This window comes from Quercus robur, chromosome 1, assembly GCF_932294415.1.
Source record: "Quercus robur chromosome 1, dhQueRobu3.1, whole genome shotgun sequence".
In the NCBI taxonomy this organism is placed as follows: domain Eukaryota; kingdom Viridiplantae; phylum Streptophyta; class Magnoliopsida; order Fagales; family Fagaceae; genus Quercus; species Quercus robur.
In genome coordinates, this window is record NC_065534.1 from 23,469,022 (window position 1) to 23,495,580 (window position 26,559).

Sequence of the window (26,559 nt, forward strand, 5' to 3'; positions counted from 1 at the left end):
CATGTTTCTCTATCAAAATATATAAACAAACTACCTTACAAAAGCTGAACTTTATAAGCTAAAATCTATACCATGCGTTGTAGATATTGAATGCTATATCGTGCGTTTAGGGCTTCCTACATCTGGAGAGAGAGAGTTTGCAGAAATCAAAGAAAATCTCTCTATAGTTTCGGAAACACAATATACTAAAATTAAAGAGAGAAAATTTTCGGAAGACAAAATATTATAAATAATTTAAAAGAATTTTGGTTTAATTCCTGAACACTGCAACTCCATAAAATTCATACTGATAATAATATTTTATGATAGCCCAGTTAGAATTTTGGTTTAATTCTTGAACACTGAATTGGAAATTGATTATATGAGTATTCAATGGTGAACAAAAATTAAGTTAAAATTTGAGCATTGTAACAACTTCTTCACACAGTATTCTACGGGTAGCATCGAATTTAATTTGATTGTGTTACTATATAATCCAAACTTATTAATATATCAGGACTTTGAATTAACTCAATAAAACTATCAAAGCCTTTCCACTACAAGAACATGTGAATATTCTGTTAATTTGAGCAAACTTAAACCCCTCCATCCACTTAAATTTTAGAAATAGATTATACACTTAAAAGGGTTAATAATTTATAGCACTTACCCCTCACTATTAGTATACAAACACCAAGTGCGATCGTCGTAACCCTTTGAAAGAACCTTCCCCAATTGGACCCTATATAAAATAAAAATAAATAAATAAATAAATAAAAAACCCAATTAACAAAATTGATCCAAAAGGGTCTAAAAAGCAAACAAAATCAATTCAGAAAACAAAAATATGAGACAAAGTAATTACTTTCCGCTGCCAATGAAATCGTCTTCTGTATTGCTATTCCAAACTGCAACACTTATCTTTCTAAGGCCTTCAATTAACAAAAACATAAATTTCTCTTGGAATACCAGAGTATTATGACCATCTATACACACACACACACACAAAACAAAATCAACATAACTCACTATAACTCTATAGAAGCCTTAAAAATATAAAGAGAAATTAAAGGAAAAAAACACCCAATTAACAAAATTGATCCAAAAGGGTCTAAAAAGCACACAAAATCAATTCAAAAAACAAAAATATGAGACAAAGTAATTACTTTCTGCTGCCAATGAAATCGTCTTCTGTATTGCTATTCCAAACTACAACACTTATCTCTCTAAGGCCTTCAATCAACGAAAACACAAACTTCTCTTGGAATACCGGAGTATTATGACCACCTATACACACACACACAAAACAAAATCAACATAACTCACTATAACTCTATAGAAGTCTCAAAAATATAAAGAGAAATTAAAGGGGTTGAATTTGATATTTACGTTTGGAGAAAGAGAGTTTGCAGAAACCATGACTTTATATTTCTTAACTTGAGAGAGGGGTAAGGTTGCTAGGGTTTTGATGAGTTATAATGTTTTTATTTTTATTTTTTATTTTTTAAATATTGTGCTGACGTGGAAAATTGTGGTGCTAGCAGAGGTTTCGATTTTATATACATATATAGATTAGTGGATTGTTCATTTGGGGATGGTTTCCCCCTATGGTGATTTTTCCTTTAGATAGTTTTCCGTGATTTTTCACTTTATCACCATATCGTTGTCTCTTGTGTTATTAATTGAATTGGATTGGTGACACCACATGCCATAAGGTCGATACGTTTTAATTGGCTAAAACAAAAGTATTTAATTGACATAATTGGACTAAATTGATTAATTCCACAGCATAATATACAATGAGGTCTAAATAACCCAACATATACAATCCATGTAAGTCATAAGAAAATAAATTTTTTTCCCAAGTCACAAGACTTATGTTAGGTTCTAAATGTTTAGAACAATTGGCAAATCGTGAACACAAACTTGTCTAGATATAGATCTTAGAGTCTATAGGTATTATTAGACAATGCTCAAGGTGATTCAAGTCAAGATTTAAGAACATACAAGTTGCAGGAAGAAGATTTCATAATCTGTCTGGTTCGATTGAAAGACAGGCTCGATCGATCGAAAGACAAGCTCGATCGATCGAAAGACAAGCTCGATCGATCGAAAGTCGTATCTGCAGAATTTTAATTAAGCCCAAACAACAATTCAAGCCCTTTTAGGATTAGGGTTTCTAATCTACTTCTCCCAGTATATAAAGGAAACCCTAAGCACGTTTTTATGGGGCTTTTCAAAGAGAAAAGAGTGTGCCTCTTTTGTATTTAGGGTTTTGTTCCAAAAAGGCTTTCTTATGTCTTCTACAGGTGCTATTCCTTGAAGAATCTTAAGATCTGGTGTTGTAGAAGTTGCTGCCTTCTCTTGTCATCAAAGGTGTTGATGATCTAAACCTTCAAGGGTGGTCTTAGAGTCACAAATATGAGAGTTTGTGTTGCTAAACCTTTGAGTGAGATCTCAAAGTCATAAACGGGGGTGTTTGTGTTTTGCAAAGGCCAAAGAAAGAAGGAGTCTGTGGATTCGGAGCTTGCACGTGGTCATGTCAGTAAGTTCTATTGGTTGGTAGCAATAAGAAGTCGAGCATGGGGGCTTGTAAGTCTTATTGTATGAATTTCGATTCTTTCTACTGGATTTGCTTTTTACCTTGAGGATAGCTAGGTTAAATCCTCCCCAGGTTTTTACCGGTTTGGTTTCCTAGGTGATCATATCTTGTGTTATTTATCTTTTTGCTGCTTTGCATGATATGATCTTTGTGATTGTGATAACCTAGATTTGTTAAATTGGACTAAGTAACAACTTAGCTAATTACCTAGGTTAATTCAATTTTGTTTTAAGGGGTCTAAAAACTATCAACTTATATAATAACAGATAGTGAATTTTAAATAAGTAGCGTGAGTAAACCACATGCACATGGTTTTTTGAATTGTCACCTAGTGTCAAGGAAGAAAGCTATCCAAATCTTTTGGGAAAAAAACTTTTTTTCTTGATTTTAGGTAAGGGTGAGAAACATCCCCTTTATGTTTTATTACTTATTTGACAATGATTAGAATTTAGAAGTTAGATGAGGACATGAGAATTGTGATAATAGCATTGCCCTTTTTTTTTTTTTTTTTTCATATAAAAGAATCTAAGATAATTCCCTCTACCCCACTGATGGTTAAAAAAAAAAACACAAACTAGAAGCCAATGACAATGACCATTACAAGACACCTAAAAGGTACATGAGTTTACACATCATGAATCCCGACAGATCACACCAATGACAATGACCGAATAATATATATCACAGGGTAGTTTATTAAAAGCTTAAGGAAAAAAAAGAAAAAGAAAAAAGAAAAAAAAAGAGTTCCGACAACTACAAGGTACAGGAAGGAAATATGTAATAATCAATAATCATGCGGTGTCCTACTATGCTTTCCTTATCATGATATTATCACAAACCTTGTTTCCCAATCCAAACTATCCAGGCCCAGGATTTGGGAAGTTTACAGTCTGCAATTGGAACCAAATCTGGCAAGCTCATTAACCCGTTGCTAAACAAGCATTAGAATTGATTGCACTTACATTTGGGTTGATTAAAAATGGGGAATTCTAGCTAGTTGAGGATTGGGAATTGTCACATTAATCAAAGCCAAAAAAAAAAAAAAAGGATATGTAGTTGGAAATGACGTGAACCTTAATTAATGATTAGAATCTCAAATTTTTACTCGTTAATAACTGGAAACAAAAATTTTAACTCAAAGGACAGCCCATTACAAGTGTTGAATTTTACTCTGTTTGAGGAATAAACAAAAACAAGTTAACAAATTTGATACAGGAGTTTACTATATTTTCTTTTCAACTTCCTTCATAAGCTTGTGGCAAACAAATGAGTTTCATAGCCAAGAATAATTATCTGTGATTGTGAAAGCAAAAGATATGATAAGAATCTATATTTTCCCGCACACACAATAGAGATCCCCTCTCTTTTTCCTTCCTTCCCAAGCAAACTAGTTGCTAAAACAACAAGATCTCTCACTTTATCCTTTCATTCCTGCACCTTTCCAAGAAAGATAAGCTGCAAAGAGTTAAGGTTTTGTAACTAGACATTCCTCCACCTTTCCAAGACAGATGATCTGCAAATCACTAAGGTAATTCGTAACTAGAAGTGTACCCTCAACCTAATTGCAATGTCTCCCAGCCTTAATAAAAGCCCTCTCTTCCCTTCCACACATATCAAACACTCCTGCAAGTACAAGTGCAAGTGCAAACCCCACTCTTGCATTTCAAAACATCCCAAGTAAAATTCAGTTCTCCCCGCAATAAAAGAACTTCAAAGATGACAAAACAGGCTCTCTTCTTCTCCCTATCAATTTTACTTGTATTACTCTTCCATTGCATCACAACTTTAGGCCAGCCCGCCGCAGCACCAGTCCAGCCAGCAAATGCACCAGTTCAGCCTGCAAAGGCTCCAGTCCAGCCTGCCACTCCACCAGTAGTTCAGCCTGCCAAGGCCCCAGCCCCAGTCCAGTCTGCCAAGGTCCCGCCCACAAAGAAAGGTGTCCCCGATGTCACCAAAATCCTTGCAAAGGCTGGAGGGTTCTCAGTCTTTATCCGCCTCTTAAAAAGTACCGGAGTGTCTGACCAATTATACGGCCAGCTCAACAATTCAAATAATGGCTTTACCATCTTTGCTCCTACTGATGCTGCATTTTCCAGCCTCAAAGCGGGCACTATAAACTCTTTGTCCGACCTACAAAAGACCCAACTAGTACAATTTCACATATTAAACACAGTAGTTACTCTGTCAAATTTCCAAACTCTGAGCAATCCAGTGCCCACAGAGGCCGGAGATGCTGGTGAGTTCCCACTAACCGTGACCACTGCTGGCAACCAAGTGAACATCTCTAGTGTTCTTGTTAATACCACGTTGGGTGGAACTGTGTATTCGGATAGCCAGCTTAATATTTATCAAGTGGATCAAGTGCTTCTTCCTCTTGACATTTTTAATCCTAAGCCAAAGCATAAGGCACCGGCCTCGGCACCAACATTGTCAAAGCCTAAGTCTTTGAACAATGGTGCAGATGCAGATGCGGATGCAGATGCAGACACTCCTTCTGTTGCTGCAAAAGTGGATGAGTCTGGAGCACTGAGTCTCAGGAGGCATGGAAATGGAATATTGATGTCCATTGGAGCTGCTCTGGTTGCATTCATTGTCACGAAGGGACTTTGATTGTGTAAATGTATTTGCTTGAAATTCTTAGGTGGGTTCCAACTGTCTCGTGCCGTATGATTTTGCTGAGTTGGGGTGAACGGTCGTAATCTACACCGAGTGCTTTCAAATGATTGCCATCTTTCCCTGTCCAATATCTATAATTCTAGTTTGTGATGAGAACTATTGATGTTAAGGCTTTATCTTGATTTTTTTTTTTTTTTTTTTTTTTTATTTCTTGCTCTTGTCATTTTTAAGTTCCAATTTCTATGTACTTTAGAATTTTCAAGACTTGTCTCTATGAGACTGAGAGCATTATTTGAATTCTTGTGATCAATTCTATTCTACATTTGCTTTATTGGGTAGCAAACCTTCTATTAACAATGACTTGTTTTTAGAAAATATATCTCTAAAATTTCAGCAAGATTATGTCTAGCAAGTATTACGCGAACTACAGCCAGCAGTTGCTATCCCTCTAGCTAGGAAATGCTCCCATGGCAACACCTATCAATATAGTCAAGACACACTCCTAAATACAAGAACATTCCATTCTTTGATGGGGATGATGAGTAAGTTGGATTTTATTGATTAGCTCTTGAGGTGGATGAATATTTTGATTATTGGGAAATCTATGACGAAGAAAATGTCAAACTTGTTTCTAATAAATTGGATAGAGAAGTAGAGGAATGGTGGGAAGAAATTCAAATTGATAGAAAGCATTGAGGTAAGCATCCAATTTGCTCTTAGCAAAGAATGAAAAAGGTTGACAGTTTTTAGACCCCTTAAACAATTGATTAAACCTAGGTAATTAGCCAAGTTGTTACTTAGTCCAATTAAACAAGTCTAGGTTATCACAATAATAAAGATCAAATCATGCAAAGCAGCGGAAAATAAATAACACACGATATGATCACCTAGGAAACCAAACCGGTAAAAACCTGGGGAGGATTTGACCTAACTATCCTCAAGGTAAACTTGAATCCACTATCTTGAAAGAATCGAAGTTCATACAAAAGGACTTACAAGCACTCCAGCTCGACTTCCTAATGCTACCAACCAGTAGAACTTACTGACACGACCACGTGCAAGCTCCAAATCCACGGACTCCTTCTTTCTTGGATTCCCACCAGCTACAAGCACCCCCGCTTGTGTATTCTTTAAGCTTTAATGGCAGCAACTGTTTTGATCATCAAGGTGTAGAAAATATCTCCTCCCTGAAAACCCTAAGTTTGTGTAAAGGAAAGCTCCTCTAGATCTCACAAGAGATTTACACAAACTGCAATATGAGCAACACTAAAACGTGGCTAGGGTTTGCCTTTTATACTTAGGACAAATAAGAAACCCTAAAAACGTTTTAAAACAATTAGGGTTGAGTTGGAAAATTCTACAGAAAAGCAATCTGCCCAAGCTTCGATCGGTCGAGCCTAAGCTTCAATCGATCGAGCCAGGCCGAAAGTCACAGTGCTTTCTGCTTCACACTCGATTCCAACTTTATATTGACATATAACTTTGAGCTAGCTTTAAACTCTTCTAAACACATTGTTTTGATCATGGTTTGCCAACAATACAAATTAGAGTTCTAAATACATAAAATCCTAAACTTTAGAACCTAACAAACTCCCTCTTTGGCAATCCGTGACAAAACACAACTTAGAAGCTCAAAGTTTACAAAATGAAAAAGCCCTTTACAAAATAATGCTCATAAACCAAATTCAATCCTAACTACTATCCATCAGTTGCAAGTTTAGACAGCATCTCAATTGAATCAACCTGTATATTTCCTGAAACACTAAACAAAATGCATAACCGCATGTGTTGAAATAATACAAGTAAACAAAATAACTTATTGATTTCAAACAACACACAAATAAAGACATATATCAATGAATAACTTATAAATATAAATCAATAAGCAGTTTGAAACAAGAAACAAATAAAGTACCAACAAAAACATAAAACTCCCCCTAACATGAATATCCCATCACAAACAAGGTAAGAGCTAAAAATGTTAAGTACACAGTGAAGCACCTAGATACAATCTAAAACTCCACAAGCTCCAACCAAAATCAAAAAGTCTCCCCCTGAAAACAAAAAACCTACAAGTACTCCCTCTTTTTGTGACGGAATACCAAAGGGCAAACAAGATATTCATCATCAAAAGGGAGGTGGTCTAAACTGCGCCAACTCCGCACGCAAGGCACGGATCTCATCAAGTACGTCCACCAAAACCTGTCCTTGAGCCGCCTGAACGGTCAAGACATGATCCAACGTGCGACGAATGTCTGAATCATCCATAGCAGTCGGTGGAGGAATAGCAGCATCAGCATCTGCAGCAGCACCTGAAGTCTCAGCAGCAGTTGTACCTGTAGAAGAGGGAGGAGGGGGAACACTACTAGATGACGCACCTCTAGGACGAGAAGGAGGAACTCTCAACTGAGCAGCCCTCTGACGAAGAAAGGTGGCACCTATGGGAGCTATCACATGAACAGGCTCACCTGACGGAAAACCATCTAGACCTAAATAGAGCAGAATCCTATGAATGAAAATAGGATGAATCAGCGCATGCCCCACGGCAGAACTCCTATGAACCTCGTTCAAAGAATGAAGGAACAAGTGAGGAAAACTGATGGATGCTCCTGAAGCAAAGGCGTACAAAAACACACATCGCTCTAAAGGGATGGTGTGGAAGTGAGAGATAGGTCACAAAGAATGACACGCAATCCTAAAGAAGAGATAGGCAGTCTCAATAAGCTCAGCGGACGTGATCCGAGGATCAGAACCACACTGGATAGATGACCCAGTGATGTAAGACATGACAACATCTAAAGAGGGTGACTCATCATAGGGATAGTCAGCATCCCGAACAACCGGCACCCCAAGAGCCTCAGCCACCACCCGAGGGGTAATGGTGAACTCTACACCTCGTATCCAACTCCTAACAAGGGTGTTGGAATCATAGATGTGGCAAGAGAGGTTTGAGTAGAACTCTCTAATCAGGGCGGTCGGAGGTGGATGATCTATCTCTACAATCAGGGCGGTCGGAGGTGGATGATCTATCTCTATCCAACTCCTAACAAGGGTGTTGGAATCATAGATGTGGCAAGAGAGGTTTGAGTAGAACTCTCTAATCAGGGCGGTCGGAGGTGGATGATCTATCTCTACAAGAGGCAACCAACCCCTAGACTCAAAGTTGGCCCTAATGGCCGGATCAAGCGCATCTAACACAACAGCTCGCTCAGACCAGATCTTACGCCTACAGTTCAAGGTGTCATAGGCTTCTCTACACTTATCATTCTTAAACAGCTCTACTCTAGGTGGAGACTCAGAGGAAGTGGTAGTGGTCCTATGAGCTCTAGTTTTCCTAGGCATGGTGCTAAGATAAGGATCAAAACACAGAGTGAAAGAACAAAAACCACAAAACCAAAACCAAGGGCAGACTGCAAGTTAGCACAAAAATAAAAAAAAGAAACAAAATCTATATGATGCATGAACAAGTTTAAATGTCATGATGCATGTGCTAATGCAGTGAATTAAGTCACAAAGGTTCAAATTACAAAATTGGCTTGCACATAAAGGTTTTCAACACAAAAACCCCTAAATATAGAAACCACTTGATCAATTTTTAAAAAAAATGACGAATTGATCATTACACATGATATAATAACAAAAATAATGACCAAATACATCAATTGGAGAAGCCAATTTCATCAATTTAAGCCAATTTGACAAAATCCCCAATTCGATCAAATTCAAAACCCTAGAATTTCCAATTTTTCAAAAACCACAAAATTGATCAAATTAACTTATAGGGAACATCAATATAACATCATGGCACAACAAGATCGTGCTTCTTCCTCTTGACATTTTTAATCCTAAGCCTAAGCATAAGGCACCAGCCTCGGCACCAACATTGTCAAAGCCTAAGTCTTTGGACAATGGTGCAGATGCAGACACTCCTTCCGTAGCTGCAAAAGTGGATGAGTCTGGAGCACTGAGTCTCAAGAGGCATGGAAATGGAATATTGATGTCCATTGGAGTTGCTCTGGTTGCATTCATTGTCACGAAGGGACTTTGATGGTGTAAATGTATTTGCTTGAAATTCTTAGGTGGGTTCCAACTATCTCGTGCCGTATGATTTTGCTGAGTTGGGGTGAACAGTCGTAATCTACACCGAGTAGTTTCAAATATTTGCCATCTTTCCCTGTCCAATATCTATAGTGCCAGTTTGTGATGAGAACTTTGATGTTAAGGCTTTAGTTTTTTTATTTTTTATTTTTTATTTCTTGTTCTTGTCATTTTTAAGTTCCAATTTCTATGTACTTGAGAATTTTCAAGACTTGTCTCTATGAGACTGAGAGCATTATTTGAATTCTTGTGATTGAATCTATTTTACATTTGCTTTTTTCGGCAGCAAAACTTTTTTTAACATTGACTTGTTTTTAGAAAATGGGTCTGTTTGATAATATTGTTCTAGTAACGTTGTTTGTATTTTTTGGAAATATGTGTGAGTAAAAAAGTGTGTGAAAATACGTATAATGTTGTTTTAAAACTGAAAATATGTGTTTAAACACATGTATCAGACGAGTCCTATTTCTAAAACTTCAGCTACATGTCCAACAAGTATTACGCCAACTAAAGCCAGCAGTCGCTACCCTACTAGCAAGGAAATGCTCCCATGGCAAAACCCATCAATATACTCAAGACACACTCCTATATACAAGAACATTCCATTCTTTGATGGGGATGATGAGTAAGTTAGATATTATTGATTGACTCTTGATTTGGAAGAGTATTTTGATTATGAGTAATACTACAGACATAAACTATTTTACAACATTTTTATAAATGACTGATGTGACAAATTCTTACTAGTTCTAATATGGGTCCATCATTAATATCATATTTTTACTTATAATAAATATTTGGAAAATACTAAAATCACATCAGCAGTTTCTAAAAATGTTGTAAAATAGTTTGTGTCTGTAGTACTACTCTTTGATTATTGGGAAATCTATGATGAAAAAAAGGTCAAACTTGAGTCTAATAAATTGGAAGGAGAAGCAAAGGAATGGTGGGAAGACATTCAAATTGATAGAAAGCATTGAGGTAAGCATTCAATTCGCTCTTGGCAAATAATGAAAAAGGTGTTAGTTGATTTATGGTTTTCACATTACTATTATGATATATTAGATTATGCAATTGTTAATTATAGATCTGCATATTAATATGAAAAGGAGTATATGTTCAAAAGTTGAAATGCCAGCCACAAAACCAAAATCAATTGAAGGTCGATGAGAAGAAATTTTATGGTACACTATATGAAGGATACAAGTTTTAAAACAGAATCAAATTACTAAAGCATTCAAAGTTTATTTATTTATTTATTAAGAGCGGAAGATTTTTGATCTCGACTATCAACTTGATGACAAGTTTTTTCCAAGTAGAAGGATTTGATGTAAGACAAAATCTCCAAATTTATTTTTGTAATTTCTTATTTTTGGCAATTTTATGTAATTTTCATATTTTTTGGATTAGAGTTATTATTTCCTTAATTTTAGGTGTCTTTAATGTGGTTTAGTCAAATTAGGGTTTTGTACTCTTTCCTAGATGCCTTAAGTTTTCTAGCTGCACTAGGTTTTCCTTTTAATATTTAAACGCATTGTAGCTTCTAAAGGCAATTCAATTTTGAGATTAATAAAATTTTAGACTTTTGTCTATTACTTCTTTTTGATGGATTCCATAAACTTATCACCTTGTAAATTTGAGGTTTTCATTAAGAAGCTAATGTGTTTAGTTTCTTTTCATTCAGAAAGCAATGTGTTTGTTTTCTTAAAGTTTCAGCAACATCAACAACAAAATTCGAACCATGATTAAATTCAACTCTAGTCCACAAATTAGGACAGTTCGAGTTTATGATTCAAGCCAGTTCAAAAGCTTGGTTCGATTTGCTGATGGGATCATGAATTGGATCAACCAAATTTGGTTTGGGTCTTGTCTAAGTTGGGTCGGGTCAGTGTGCTGACTCGTCAAATGATGTGGCATACATGCTGACCTAAGGCTAGGGATGATGTGGCACTATTTGGTGATCATATCTTGCTAGCGTTGTGTGTTGTGTGTGCTAGCATGTGTCTTGAGCGTGGGGAGGCTAGCTTGAACACTTGGAGTGGCTTGTATGTTATATGGAATTGGCGACCGAAATTCCAGGCGGCATGCCTATTGGTTTCAATTCCACCTCTGTTGGATATATCCAATGGTGGTTGCGGTGTGATAAACAAAGATTGGTTTTGAGAGATGTAGTGTCTAAGTGTTGGCAGCAGTAACGCATCACTTTTGGTGGTGGCGGATTGGAGAAGACAAAAGAAACAAAAAAACGTTTAGGGAGACAAGATTACTCTTTTTTTTTTTTTTTTTTTTTTTTTTTGAGAAACGACAAGATTATTCTTGAACACCAAAGAGTACTAGTTAGAGCACTGGATTTGATGACTTGTTAAACACTAATGTCTTATTGTATTGAATTGTATAAAATATTGCACAAGGGACTAACTTTATACTATATGTATATATATACACACACATAGGAGAGCATGAAGTTATAGCATGTGGCGTACTTTTTTGAAGAGAATTGAAATACTCTTAACCCACATTAGAGATAAGAACAAATTTAAAAATAATGACTCTTTGTTTGCTTTGATTCAATATTTTAAAAATTATTTTTATTTCCTTTGATTCAATGTTTCAAGACTTTTTGTCTCTTTCACATTTGCAAAACTTAATGTGGGATGCAGAAGCGTTAAGAAACAAAAATACATCTACTTCAAGAAAATAAGAAACAAAACACATTTGTTTCTGAAAATAATATCGAATCCACGAGGGTTTCTTGAATCCACAAGGAGAAAAGGTTCTTGAATCCACTAGAGAAACAATAGACAAAACTCTGTATTTTTATTAGAATCAATAATACTAAAAAACGTTTATAGACTTAATTAGAGGCCTATTTAAGTGCCCCATAAAACTTAACAGACAAGAAAATATAATGTAAAATAAATCCTAATTAATACTTAACCATAATAGGAACCAAATTTGACCAAATATATATATATATATATATATATATATATATATATATATATATTAAAAACACCTAAAAACTTGGAAATAAATGTCCTAAACCTAAAATAACGAAAATTACATAAAAATTTGAAAATTAATCAATTACAAAAATTAAATAGTATATTATGTCCAACATCAAAACTCTTTGCATTTCCATTCACCATTTTCACTTTTATTCCTTTATATACACATGCCCACAACCCTTCATGGTATCCCATCTCAAATACATCCAGACCAAAAACAATATTATTTATCTTCAACTTTTCAACGACACCTACATAACTCCAACATTGTCGTATCATTTGATCCTAATCAATATGAGTAGGCTGTGACTATGGAAGGAGGCTTGCATTTTTTATTCATTGATGATAGCTTACAATTTTGATGTTGAAGTTGGACATTGTGGATTTTTTGAAGGTTGTCATTCACTTTGAGTCTTTGAGATTTTGGTTTAGGAAAGTCATAAATGTGTTTTTTTTTTTTTTTTTTTTTTTTTTTTTTTTTTTTTTTGTAATAAGAACTAAAGAGAAAGAAAAAGAAATCTTCTAATTGATTATTTATGAAGTTAACTTTTTTTTTTTTTATTATAAATTTTTAACACATAATTTGTGGGTTTCTTTGTAAGTTCTTTATTGTTATTTAGTGTGGTATGAGCCAAATTGATAAAAATAAAAATCAATGATGATTTCAAAGTATTTTTTGATTTTTAATTTTTTTTAAAGGATTTGGAAGTCCAACTAAAGACAATTAAATTTTGATAAATGAATTTTTTTTAGCCAATTTCTCAAGTTCTCTTTATGTTAATGCTTACAAATAATTTATTTAATTTCATTGAAATAATGAATTGGGTGTTTGAGATTGAGGTCTCCATATTTGGTTGTGAGAATAGAGTAGTTGAAGAAGAGTTTGAGAGGCTGCTTAAATTTATGTATTTTTAGGGTATAAAAGTATTTATTCTTTAAATTCTTATTTATAGATTTTAAAATCATTTAATCAATTAAAAAGATAAAGTTTACTTTTAATAGTAAATATTATAATATGTTATAATCTTATAGTGTTATAAAATTTAAAAATAAAATAAAATATGAATTAAGAAAATCAAATTTCGGAGTGTTCAATAATATTGTGGGCAAATTTAAATATTATACAACAAAATAAGTATTATATATAGGTTATAATATACATAAAAATTATTTTGAATAAAATTGTAAAGTATCTGTGCATTGTGCGGTACATCATCTAGTATCATACATATGTTAAAAAAAAAAAAATCTAGTATTGTACAAAGGACTGACTTTATATAGACAGAGTATATATGTCATACAAGTAACAGAGTGCGGTACAAATACGTGAATTACAATAGTTCAATCTTCAATGGGCCTGAAGCCCGTTAGGCTAGAGTCGTAGATCGGTCCAAATAGATGCAATAGGACCAATTGAAGCAACCTCATCAACCCCGTTGCTAAACTAGCACTAGAATTGTTTGCTCTTACGTTTGGGTTGAAGTAGAACTGAGATTGTCTTGGTCAAGCCAGTGTCAGTGCGAGGCTCACTACAAAAAAGCTAGCTATAGCTGTATTTGTTTTAGCCGCATTTACAAAAGACATGGCTAAGGTACCGTTTGGATTGTGTCTACACGTTCACGTTTTAGTATTTCGCTTTTTTTTTTTTTTGACCAGTACCTTTTGTACTGTTCATAGGACATGAACAATGCATTAAGACAAATGAACAATATTTTCATTTGTGAACAGTAACTGAAAATTATTTTTTTTATTATTTTTAGTTTTCAACAAAATAAACAGTATCCAAATGCACCTTAAAACTCCCCTAGAGTGGCTAATAAAACATGGACATTCTAGCTGAGGTTTGGCAACTGTCACAATAATAAATAAAATTGAAACTTTGATATGTAGCTGGAATTGAAGTGACCCTTAAGTAATCATTATTAAACTATTCGGCAAAAAAGTAATTATTATTAAACTCTCATACTCTTTTTTTATGGAAAACCCCTCATACTTTACTACTTGAAAACTGCCAAATATGTATATTAACTGAAAGGTTAGTCCATTATGTGTTTATAACTATTTGCAATCTGTTTGAGGAATTAACCAAAACAGGGTAAGAAATTAGATACAAGAGTTTACTATCTTTTCTTTTCAACTCCCTTCATAAAGTTTGTCGCAAATAATTGAGTTTCATGGCTAAGGACAATGATATGTGATTGTGAAAGCAAAAGTTATGACAGGCATCTTCACTTTCTCGCACACACAATTGAGACCCCCTCTCCTTTTCCTCCCTTCCAAAGCAAACTAGCTGCTAAAACAACAAAATCTCTCACTTTATCCATTTCCACCTTTCCAAGACAGATAAGCTGCAAAGTGCAAACAATTAAGTTTTGCAACTAGACATTCCTCCACGTTTTCAAGATAGATAAGCTACAAAGAACTAAGGTTTTGTAACTAGAGGTGTACCCTTTTACCTAATTGAACTGTCTCACAGCCTTAATAAAAGCACTCTCTTCCCTACTACAAACACCGGACATATCAAACACTCCTCCAATTGCAAGTGCAAGTACAGGCGCCACTCTGGCATTTGAAAATATCCCAAGCAAAGTTCAGTGCTCCACACAATAAAAATAACTTCAAAGATGACAAAACAGGCTCTCTTCTCCCTGTCAATTTTACTTGTATTTCTCTTCCATTGCATCACAACTTTAGGCCAGCCTGCCGCAGCTCCAGCCCAGCCAGCAAATGCTCCAGTTCAGCCTGCAAATGCTCCAGTCCAGCCAGCCACTCCACCAGTAGTTCAGCCTGCCAAGGCCCCAGCTCCAGTCCAGTCTGCCAAGGTCCCCCCCACAAAGAAAGGTGTCCCAGATGTCACCAAAATCCTTGGTAAGGCTGGTGGGTTCTCAGTCTTTATCCGCCTCTTAAAGAGTACCGGAGTTTCTGACCAATTATACGGCCAGCTCAACAATTCAAAGAATGGGTTTACCATCTTTGCTCCTACTGATGCTGCATTTTCGAGCCTCAAAGCGGGCACTATAAACTCTTTGTCTGACCTACAAAAGACCCAACTAGTACAATTTCACATATTAAACACAGTTGTTACTCTCTCAAATTTCCAAACTCTGAGCAATCCGGTGCCCACAGAGGCCGGAGATGCCGGTGAGTTCCCACTAACAGTGACCACTGCTGGCAACCAAGTGAACATCTCTTCTATTCTTGTTAATACCACGTTGGGTGGAACTGTGTATTCGGATAACCAGCTTGATATTTATCAAGTGGATCAAGTGCTTCTTCCTCTTGACATTTTTAATCCTAAGCCTAAGCATACGGTAAAGGCACCAGCCTCGGCCCCGACATTGTCAAAGCCTAAGTCTTTGGACAATGATAATGATGCAGATGCAGATGCAGACACTCCGTCTGTTGCTGCAAAAGTGGATGCGTCTGGAGCACTGAGTCTCAAGAGGCATGAAAATGGAATATTGATGTCCATTGGAGTTGCTCTTGTTGCATTCATTGTCACTAGGGGACTTTGGTGGTGTTAATTTACTTGTTTGATATTCTTAGGTGGGTTCCAATTGTCTCGTGCAGTATGACTTTGCTGAGTTGGGGTGAGCGATCGTAATCTACACCGACTGCTTTCAAATAATTGCCATCTTTCCCTGTCTGATATGTATAATGCCAATTTGTGATGAGAACTATTGATGTTAAGGGTTTATTTTAATTTTTAATTTTTTGTTCTTGTCTTTTTTAAGTTCCAATTTCTATGTACTACAGAATTTTCAAGACTCAGGTCTCTGAGACAGAGCATTATTTGAATTTTTGTGATTAAGGGTCTGTTTGAGATTCGCACTTATTTTTCTGAAATTGAAAATTTTTTATTATTGAAAGTGCTGTAGATAAAGGTAAACGTTAATTAAAATAGTACAGTGGAACTCATGAATGGTACCAAAAAGTGCAGTGGGACTCATGATTAGTACAAAAAATAAGCTGAATAGTAAAATAAGTTGACAAAAAAAAAGCTAGCTAGACAATAAATCTATTTACATTTTCTGGTTTCGGTAGCAATCCTTTATATATATATATATATATATATACACACACATACACATACATACTGGGACTTGCATTTCGGTAGCAATCCTTTGTTACGAACTTTCATAAAATTTTGTGTAAGATAGTTTTTCCCGTTTTCTGCGTTTTACAATGTTAACTAGCATTGGAAAAAATGAGTCAAAAGATAATTATTTTTTGTTAACATAAAAAGAATAGTTTATTTTTAGAGATTGTTTTTTATTAATTTTTTTAGAAAACAACTTTATCTTATGACAGGCGAAATAAGAGAAGTTAGAATATAATTTTTTTTTACATATTTAAGGTTGTTACCTAAGATAAGAAAATGAGATGGTTGTATAGAAAATATATTTTGGAAAATGACTAGTTTTCTAAAAAACTTTAACGTTGAATAGAGATAGAAATTATATGTAAAATTAGTTGTATATTTTCTGTAAATTCAAATATAAGATGCACAAAAACTGTCAATAACAATGTGAATATTAGTTTGAGCAACTAGAAAACCAACCTAAAAATTAGTTTCCTTTTTGATTTGACCTCTTGTTGTGCTAGTTTTGCTAGTGTCTAGGTCCATGGATGAGTTGCTACTAATTGGATTTATAGGTGTGATTAGCTACCTATTGTTTAATTACCATTTCAATGCTAGAAGGTGTGAAGTCTCCTAATCTAACTTAAGGAATAAATGTCTACGAACCAAATTGGTTCATGAGTCCTATACGTACGGGAAAGGTCTTAGGCACTTTTTCGTAACTATATTGCGTGTCCTCTTTATTTTTTGTACTTATTTTATTTGCAATATTGGTTATGTTACAGTTGCTAATCAATTTTCCATCCAAAGCATAATTGATTGACTAATCCACTTGGCTTAATTAATTAAAAGAAAATCAATGGGGTTCAAAAACTTCTCACCCTATTTCTTTTACTTCTATTTTATTAGACAACATTAGATATAGTATAATGGGTTCAGCTGCTTAGACAACATTCTCTTAGACTGGAGCTTGTGAGAACAAAGACCTGAGGCGACAATATGCCCCTTCTTAACTGGTGAAAAGAAGCAATTCCACGGTAGCGAATTTCAAGTTAAATATTTAACTGTTAACACTATTTCCCTTAACTTAGGGACTTATGTGGGGTTGTCACTTATTTAATTTATATTAAAAAAAAAACTTAGAAAACTCAAATATAAAGTTTATAAATAAATAATAAGAAATTACAAGACATGTCAAAATAAACCAAATTATATGAATTTGGTCCTAACTACAATCCGGTCATGACCAATAAAAACAGAAAAATAAAATAGAAACAACCCCAGGCATGAATTGTTTGCATAATAAAAAATGACAACTGTGGTAGTGCAACCCACAATGGTATGACAATTGTTGGGTTTGGACCCCCAATTAATTTGTATGATACTTTGGGTATAGGTCATAATGGGAGGTCCCAAGAAGAGTAGGGCTGATAGATGGTGGCTCGGAAAGGCTATAGGGTGATTGTATACTGTCAATTTGACTACCTGAGGAGGTTCTCAGGTGGCCGAGGTACCCTTAAAGTGACTTGAGCTAGACTACTTCTTTCTAAATATTATGTGACAGCCTCTCGTTCACTCGTGTTTTGTCTCCCTAGAAAAAATGTTCCAACCCCTTTCCCTCTTGAGCCTCTTCTATTTTATACTATCTCGTTAGTGGATAGGTAATGATGAAAATATTCCACCTATGCGTGAGCCTCCCCTTTTGTAGGATCTGGGTGGCTCTTTGAGTCTAGGCTACTATTCTAGCATGTCCAATCTCAAATTGAGAGGGTAGGTGTACTGCAATGATTCCCTAGCAACTTGAACATGGCATCGAGACCCGTGCTTGGATTGCTGACTCCTCAAAGACATTATTACTCATTGGTGATATTTCCCCTCATTGGGAAGTAGGTGGGGTCTGTCTGGATCCCATCCAGTCACTTGGTAACTTACACGATGGTTCAGTTCAAACTTTGTACATGCAAATTGGGCTAGGGGTTGATGGGCCTCGGCCCAAGTTTGGTTTGGGCTAAACTTTGTCCACCCACAACTACTAAAAAACAAAGGCACTTATGGGTTCATCATTGATGGAACATTACGCAAACTAAACAAGAAATAAAAATACACAAAGCCACGTATTTTAACATGCATGGATAATTGGATATAACTAAAAATGCATGAACATATAAGAATATGAAAACGCACAAACTAGATATTGTTTCTCACATGACTTGTGATTATAATTCACATGTAATTCTAAAAATAATTATTGAATATCAAATCTAGAAATTTGATATTCTAACATTTTTTCTATCATTTCATGTGAATTATCTCAATATTTATGCAAAAAAAATATCTATACCCATTCTAGATGATACGTTAAGTATATGAAAAAAAAAAAAAAAAAAAAAAAAAACACCTTATTTGGTTTTCTCATTCTTTTATGCGATGCAGGATTAAAAACGAATACGTTGGTTCGGTTGCACAATTTGATGCATAAATGAGTGGCAAATCTTTGAACATTGCATGTACGATTCTCTTGACTGAAAATTTGATTACCATAGACACACAAGTTTCAGTGGCCGTTTTGGGATTTGTCTTAGGGGGTCAGTAAGTAAGAAGATGAATATTACGGGTTACGTGGTTTCTTTTTAACAAATTTGTCTCTAGTATCCGTACATATCAGCAAGAAAATAAAAAATGATAAGTGCTACATCCATAACACTTTCATAACAAATCTTAGGTGATAAAATGATATTGGTTCTACTTTAAATCAACTACTGATTTTTATTTATTTATTTTTTTTGTTTATCATTAACAGCGAGTAACAATTTACCACTTAGGATTTGTTGTAAAAATGTTGTGAATATAACATTTCTCTTAAGATAAATTATAAGTTCATTTGGCACATTGTTTATTAATACAATGAACATACTAATTATTTTTTCTAAGTTTAAATCTCGGAAATCATCTATTGTTTCCAAATACAATAAATATATTAATTATTGTTGTAAGTGAATTGCAAACGAGATCTAAATACGATAAACTTTTATATATTAATTTATTTCAAATTTGTTAATATCTAAATGTTTTTTTTCCTAAGGTTTAAGATGAACAAATTTTTGTTGTTGGGCTTATCATTTTTCCCCCCACAGATTTTAGATCAAATTGGTTTATTGTTAGGTTTTGTCTTGTGTTTAAAAAGACCAAAATATTGTTAAGAGGATCATATTCAAGCTTATTTTAGTTGGGTCTAAAAAAAATTAGGTTCAAATTGTTTAAATTTTATTTTAGGAGAGTCAATTTTTTTTTTTGAAATTTTTTAAAAATTAAATATAATAATAATTTTAGCTGGACACTACCTAGGGCTGCCCCTGACAAGTTTACATGTTTAATCATAGTTAGAAATTTAAAGATAAAAATAAAAAGAAGAAAAAATTGTCATAGAAGTCAGGTCTTAGCGCAATGAAAAGTGTCTTCCACTAAAAGTAATAGGTTGTGAATTTGAGACTAAGACTCAACCTTTAAATTAAAGGGGTAAAGTTGTCTACCAATTGTTAATAGAAATTTTCGCGACAAATTTTATGATTTGACAAAACGGCTAAGCTCAATTGCTTAGCGGATCTGATCAATGTATCTTATCAATTGTATTTTGCTTTGTTGCATGAACCAAACCCATGCAAATAGTTGGGAAAAAGCCTAAGGAAAAAAAAGAAAAAGAGTTCCGACAACTACAAGGTACAGGAAGGAAATATGTAATAATCAATAATCATGCGGTGTCCTACTATGCTTTCCTTATCATGATATTTTCACAAACCTTGTGACCCAATCCAAACTATCCAGGCCCAGGATTTGGGAAGTTTACAGTCTGCAATTGGAACCAATTCTGGCAAGCTCGTTAACCCGCTGCTAAACAAGCATTAGAATTGATTGCACTTACATTTGGGTTGATTAAAAATGGGGAATTCTAGCTAGTTGAGGATTGGGAATTGTCACATTAATCAAAGCCAAAAAAAAAAAAAAAAAAAAAATTGGATATGTAGTTGGAAATGACGTGAACCTTAATTAATGATTAGAATCTCAAATTTTTACTCGTTAATAACTGGAAACAAAAATTTTAACTCAAAGGACAGCCCATTGCAAGTGTTGAATTTTACTCTGTTTGAGGAATAAACAAAAACAAGCTAACAAATTTGATATAGGAGTTTACTATCTTTTCTTTTCAACTTCCTTCATAAGCTTGTGGCAAACAAATGAGTTTCATAGCCAAGAATAATTATCTGTGATTGTGAAAGCAAAAGATATGACAAGAATCTATATTTTCCCGCACACACAATAGAGATCCCCTCTCTTTTTCCTGCCTTCCCAAGCAAACTAGTTGCTAAAACAACAAGATCTCTCACTTTATCCTTTCATTCCTGCACCTTTCCAAGAAAGATAAGCTGCAAAGAGTTAAGGTTTTGTAACTAGACATTCCTCCACCTTTCCAAGACAGATGATCTGCAAATCACTAGGGTAATTCGTAACTAGAAGTGTACCCTTCTCCTAATTGCAATGTCTCCCAGCCTTAATAAAAGCCCTCTCTTCCCTTCCACACATATCAAACACTCCTGCAAGTGCAAGTGCAAACCCCACTCTTGCATTTCAAAACATCCCAAGTAAAATTCAGTTCTCCCCGCAATAAAAGAACTTCAAAGATGACAAAACAGGCTCTCTTCTTCTCCCTATCAATTTTACTTGTATTACTCTTCCATTGCATCACAACTTCAGGCCAGCCCGCCGCAGCACCAGTCCAGCCAGCAAATGCACCAGTTCAGCCTGCAAAGGCTCCAGTCCAGCCTGCCACTCCACCAGTAGTTCAGCCTGCCAAGGCCCCAGCCCCAGTCCAGTCTGCCAAGGTCCCGCCCACAAAGAAAGGTGTCCCCGATGTCACCAAAATCCTTGCAAAGGCTGGAGGGTTCTCAGTCTTTATCCGCCTCTTAAAAAGTACCGGAGTGTCTGACCAATTATACGGCCAGCTCAACAATTCAAATAATGGCTTTACCATCTTTGCTCCTACCGATGCTGCATTTTCCAGCCTCAAAGCGGGCACTATAAACTCTTTGTCCGACCTACAAAAGACCCAACTAGTACAATTTCACATATTAAACACAGTAGTTACTCTGTCAAATTTCCAAACTCTGAGCAATCCAGTGCCCACAGAGGCCGGAGATGCTGGTGAGTTCCCACTAACCGTGACCACTGCTGGCAACCAAGTGAACATCTCTAGTGTTCTTGTTAATACCACGTTGGGTGGAACTGTGTATTCGGATAGCCAGCTTGATATTTATCAAGTGGATCAAGTGCTTCTTCCTCTTGACATTTTTAATCCTAAGCCAAAGCATAAGGCACCAGCCTCGGCACCAACATTGTCAAAGCCTAAGTCTTTGAACAATGGTGCAGATGCAGATGCGGATGCAGATGCAGACACTCCTTCTGTTGCTGCAAAAGTGGATGAGTCTGGAGCACTGAGTCTCAAGAGGCATGGAAATGGAATATTGATGTCCATTGGAGCTGCTCTGGTTGCATTCATTGTCACGAAGGGACTTTGATTGTGTAAATGTATTTGCTTGAAATTCTTAGGTGGGTTCCAACTGTCTCGTGCCGTATGATTTTGCTGAGTTGGGGTGAACGGTCGTAATCTACACCGAGTGCTTTCAAATGATTGCCATCTTTCCCTGTCCAATATCTATAATTCTAGTTTGTGATGAGAACTATTGATGTTAAGGCTTTATCTTGATTTTTTTTTTTTTTTTAATTTTTTTTTATTTATTTCTTGCTCTTGTCATTTTTAAGTTCCAATTTCTATGTACTTTAGAATTTTCAAGACTTGTCTCTATGAGACTGAGAGCATTATTTGAATTCTTGTGATCAATTCTATTCTACATTTGCTTTATTGGGTAGCAAACCTTATCTTAACAATGACTTGTTTTTAGAAAATATATTTCTAAAATTTCAGCAAGATTATGTCTAGCAAGTATTACGCGAACTACAGCCAGCAGTTGCTATCCCTCTAGCTAGGAAATGCTCCCATGGCAACACCTATCAATATAGTCAAGACACACTCCTAAATACAAGAACATTCCATTCTTTGATGGGGATGATGAGTAAGTTGGATTTTATTTATTAGCTCTTGAGGTGGAAGAATATTTTGATTATTGGGAAATCTATGACGAAGAAAATGTCAAACTTGTTTCTAATAAATTGGATAGAGAAGTAGAGGAATGGTGGGAAGAAATTCAAATTGATAGAAAGCGTTGAGGTAAGCATCCAATTTGCTCTTAGCAAAGAATGAAAAAGGTGTTAGTTGATTTATGGTTTTTGCATGATTATTATGATATACTAGATTATACAAGTGTTAATTATAGATATGCATATTCATATGAAAAGGAATATGTAAAGTCCATATTTTTAGGTTGGCAATCAAGAGTAAATTGTAACCTTTAGAACTTAGTTTTGTCTAATGGTTTAGTCTAGAATTATTCTGGAACAAGACAAATGAAGTTTTGCATAAATAATGACTAAAGAAATATGGAAAAGATAAGTTCAGAAAAAAGACTCACTTATCTCTATCAATCGAGATGCAAATGTCGATTGATCGAGATTCGTGTAGATATGTATTCTCACTTTCTTTCTCAACCATTGGATCTAGGTCTTTGATGGAACTTAAGGATATTTAAATGAAAACCCTAGAGCACATTTTTACACATTCAAGTGAGCAGTGCAAACAACAAATTCAATTATAGAGGAAAGTTGCTGCATCAAATCAACCACAATTGATGATCTAAACCTTTGAGTGGAGATCTCAAAGTCACAAACTGGAGTGTTTGTATGCAACAGTTTCACAATAGAAGAATTCGAGGATTCGGAGCTACGTGTGGTCACGTGAGTAAGTATTACATGAGGTAGCAGTAGATTTAGGGTTAAGTCTATTATACAAACTTCTATTTTACTAGTGAAATGTTGTCTTGAGGAGTGTTTAGGTTAAGTCCTCCTTAGTTTTCTTGGGTCATCATTCTTGGTGTTCATGTGATTTGTGAATGTTTAATGTTTGTTTGATTAAGATCTATTGCATAATTAATTTAATTAATTATTTGGTTGATATTTGATAAAGCCTGAGACAACTGGGGTCTAAAACCCTAACAGAATATATGTTTAAAACATGAAATGACAACCACAAAACCAAAATTATCACATCCAAGTCCATGTGTCAAGAAAAGAAAAGGGTTTGAGGGTTGGCAAGATGTAATCAATTTCAAAATAAAATTTTAAAGTGGTTGAAAAAGATCTAGACTTGCAACAATTTGTAGAATTGAAGATGCCAATTTTCAAAAGTTTTATGAAGAAGTCAAAGAAAAGAAGATTGAGTTGATTGTGGGTAATGACAGCAATCAAGAGATGGTAATTATTGAGAATATTGTGGAAGATCAAGTTGAGGTCAAATATTAGGATGAATCCATAACCCATAGTCCCTAGTTTTCGGTTGATTTGTTGATTTTCTCGGAGTCGAAAATTTTAGTTTTATTATCAAGTGTTTGTTAATTGATGTTGCAAATAAATTGAAGGTCAATGAGAAGAAATTTTATGGTACACTATTGAAGGAAGATTTCCGATCTTAACTATCAACTTGATGATGAGTTTTTCCTAGGTGGAAGGATCTAATGTAGGACAAAATCTCCCAATTAATTTTTGTAATTTCTTATTTTTGGTACTTTTATGTAATTTTCATATTTTTAGGGTTACAGTTATTATTTCCTTAACTTTAGGCGTCTTTAATGTTGTTTAGTCAAATTAGGGTTTTGTACTCTTTCTAGCCACCCTAAGTTTTCTTGCCGCCCTAGGTTTTACTTTTACTATTTAAAAGGATTGTAGTCTCCAAAAGCAATTCAGTTTTTTTTTTTTTTTTTTTTTTTTTATATTAATAAAATTTTAGACATTTGTCTATTGCTTCTTTATGATGGATTCTAGAAACCTATCACTTTTGTGAATTCGAGGTTTTCATTAAGAAGCTAATATGTTGGTTTCTTTTTATCTAGAAAACAATATGTTTATTTTCTTAAAGCTTTCGCGATATCAACAACAAAATAATAACCCTGGCCAAGTTCAACTTTAGTCCACGAATTAGCTTAGTTCGACTCTATGGTTCAAGCCAGTTCAAAAGCTCAGTTCAATCTACTGATGTGATCATGAATTGGATCAACCAAATTCTGTTTGGGTCATGTCTAAACTATGCCGGGTCAGTGTGCTGACTTGTCAAATGATGTGGCGTGCATGACATTGCTGACATAAGGCTTGGGATGATGTGGCACTATTTGGTGATCATATCTTGTTAGCATTGTGTGTCGTGTGTGTGCTAGCATGTGTCTCGAGCGTGGGGAGGCTTGAGCAATTTGAGTGGCATGTATGCTATGTGGAATTGGCCACCAAAATTTCAGGTGGCATGCCTACTAGTTGTGATTCCACCGCAGTTGGATATATCCAATGGTGGTTGCGGTGTGATAACAAAGATTGGTTTTGAGAGATGTAGTGTCTAGGTGTTGGCGGCCGTAACTCACTTTTGGTGGTGGCAAATTTAAGAAGACAAAAGAAACGAAAAAACGATTAGGGAGACAAGATTACTCTTGAACGCCAGAGAGTTAGATCACTGGATTTGATTTGATGACATGTTAAATACTAATGTCTTATTGTATTGAATTGTATAATATATTGTACAAGGGAGTGAGGGATTGACTTATATTGTATAAAATATATTACAAAGGGCTGTCTTTATATTGACATAGTATATATATATATATATAGTACTATTTAAAGTGTTTTCCTTATTTGAAATCCTCAATTTTGATATCTAAAATACCTTCAAATTCATCCGTTTCTAAGCCTTAAATCATAGAATTAGACATGTAAAATTGGTAATTTAAAAACTCCTAATTTTTAGCTAATTAAAAAAGAAAAAAAAAAACAGTTTTTTCTCTCACCTCCACAATTCTCTCTCACATTAGTAGTCAAGCACTCATGCAACTTCTTCTTAAAATAAAAATAAAATAAAGTAAAACTGTTATAAGTAAAACGTGTATATCCAAAAAATAAAAAATAAAAAGTTTCATCATACACGTGAAGCGTGTAAGATGAGGGTAGTATGTTATAAAGGCAATAGAGTGCAACTTGAAAATAATGGGCTGGGTATTGGTCTTGAGCTTGGTCTACGCTTTGTTCACATTTTTCTTTTAACCAAAAAAAAGAAAAAAAAAAAAGAAAAAGAAAAAGAAAAGCAATAAAGTGCGGTACAAATTAAGCGTATTACAATAGCTCAATCTTCAATGGGCCAAAACCCGTTGGGCTTATATTCTATCATTCCAAACTCTCCTAGACCATGCTTTTGGTAGTTTAGGGCTTGTTTGGTTGTGTTGTTTAAACAACAGTTTTCGTTGTTTAAATAATACAAAACACATTTTTACAACATTTTTTCACCCACATATTTCCACAACACTAAAATAATGTTACTAAAACAACATTTCCAAACGGGCCCTTAGTCATTCCATCACAGAGACATAGATTGGTCCAAATAGATGCAATCGGAACCAATTGAAGCAACCTCATCAACCTCGTTTGTTAAAACTAGCACTAGAATTGTTTGCTCTTACATTTGGGTAGAGCTGAGCTTGTCTTAGTCAAGCTAGTGTCAGTGCAAGGCTGATAAAACATGGGGCATTATAGTTGAGGTTTGGCAACTGTCAAAATCTATGTATTACTAAAAGCTGAAGCGTAGCATTTAATGTTGCTACGCTTACGTTAAGCCACATCAGCAGCCATATCATCATTTTTTGTTTCTAATTTTTCTTATATATTTTTTTAAACATTTTCTCATTTAAGGTCACTTAAAAACTCCATTATTTAAAAATTAAAATATTTTTTAACCATTATTTTTATTATTAATTTTCCAAAACTCTCACTCCCTTTTACCTCTTCATCTCCCCACTACTTTCTACTTTAATATCATTCTTTCTCTACCTTTTTATCTTCCTTTATTTTGACTCTTCTTATTCTCAACATTTAACTATAAATTTGACATTTTCTTTTCCATTTTATGCATAGTTTTCTCGCACAAAAAATGTTACTTCTCTCTCTCTCTCTCTCTCTCTCTCTCTCTCTCAAAATTT

The 26,559-nt window shown here is 34.8% G+C and overlaps 3 protein-coding genes across 3 annotated transcripts; all 3 read left to right on the plus strand.

Annotated features, from left to right (window-relative positions):
- Positions 1-4,186: 4,186 nt before the first annotated feature.
- Positions 4,187-5,467, plus strand: LOC126726102 (fasciclin-like arabinogalactan protein 12). The gene has a single exon (XM_050431229.1). The coding sequence runs from the start codon at positions 4,298-4,300 to the stop codon at positions 5,189-5,191; it is 894 nt and encodes a 297-aa protein (XP_050287186.1). The 5' UTR covers positions 4,187-4,297; the 3' UTR covers positions 5,192-5,467.
- A 9,143-nt stretch (positions 5,468-14,610) lies between these two features.
- On the plus strand, positions 14,611-16,013 carry LOC126726093 (fasciclin-like arabinogalactan protein 12). Its single transcript, XM_050431220.1, has one exon. The coding sequence runs from the start codon at positions 14,928-14,930 to the stop codon at positions 15,825-15,827; it is 900 nt and encodes a 299-aa protein (XP_050287177.1). The 5' UTR covers positions 14,611-14,927; the 3' UTR covers positions 15,828-16,013.
- A 4,967-nt stretch (positions 16,014-20,980) lies between these two features.
- LOC126726113 (fasciclin-like arabinogalactan protein 12) lies at positions 20,981-22,166 on the plus strand. The gene has a single exon (XM_050431239.1). The coding sequence runs from the start codon at positions 21,061-21,063 to the stop codon at positions 21,952-21,954; it is 894 nt and encodes a 297-aa protein (XP_050287196.1). The 5' UTR covers positions 20,981-21,060; the 3' UTR covers positions 21,955-22,166.
- The last annotated feature ends 4,393 nt before the right edge of the window (positions 22,167-26,559 follow it).

Bases quoted from the DNA above. Each gene is read 5' to 3' on its own strand.
- LOC126726102 (XM_050431229.1), top strand. From the start codon at position 4,298: ATGACAAAACAGGCTCTCTTCTTCTCCCTATCAATTTTACTTGTATTA.
- LOC126726113 (XM_050431239.1), top strand. From the start codon at position 21,061: ATGACAAAACAGGCTCTCTTCTTCTCCCTATCAATTTTACTTGTATTA.
- LOC126726093 (XM_050431220.1), top strand. From the start codon at position 14,928: ATGACAAAACAGGCTCTCTTCTCCCTGTCAATTTTACTTGTATTTCTC.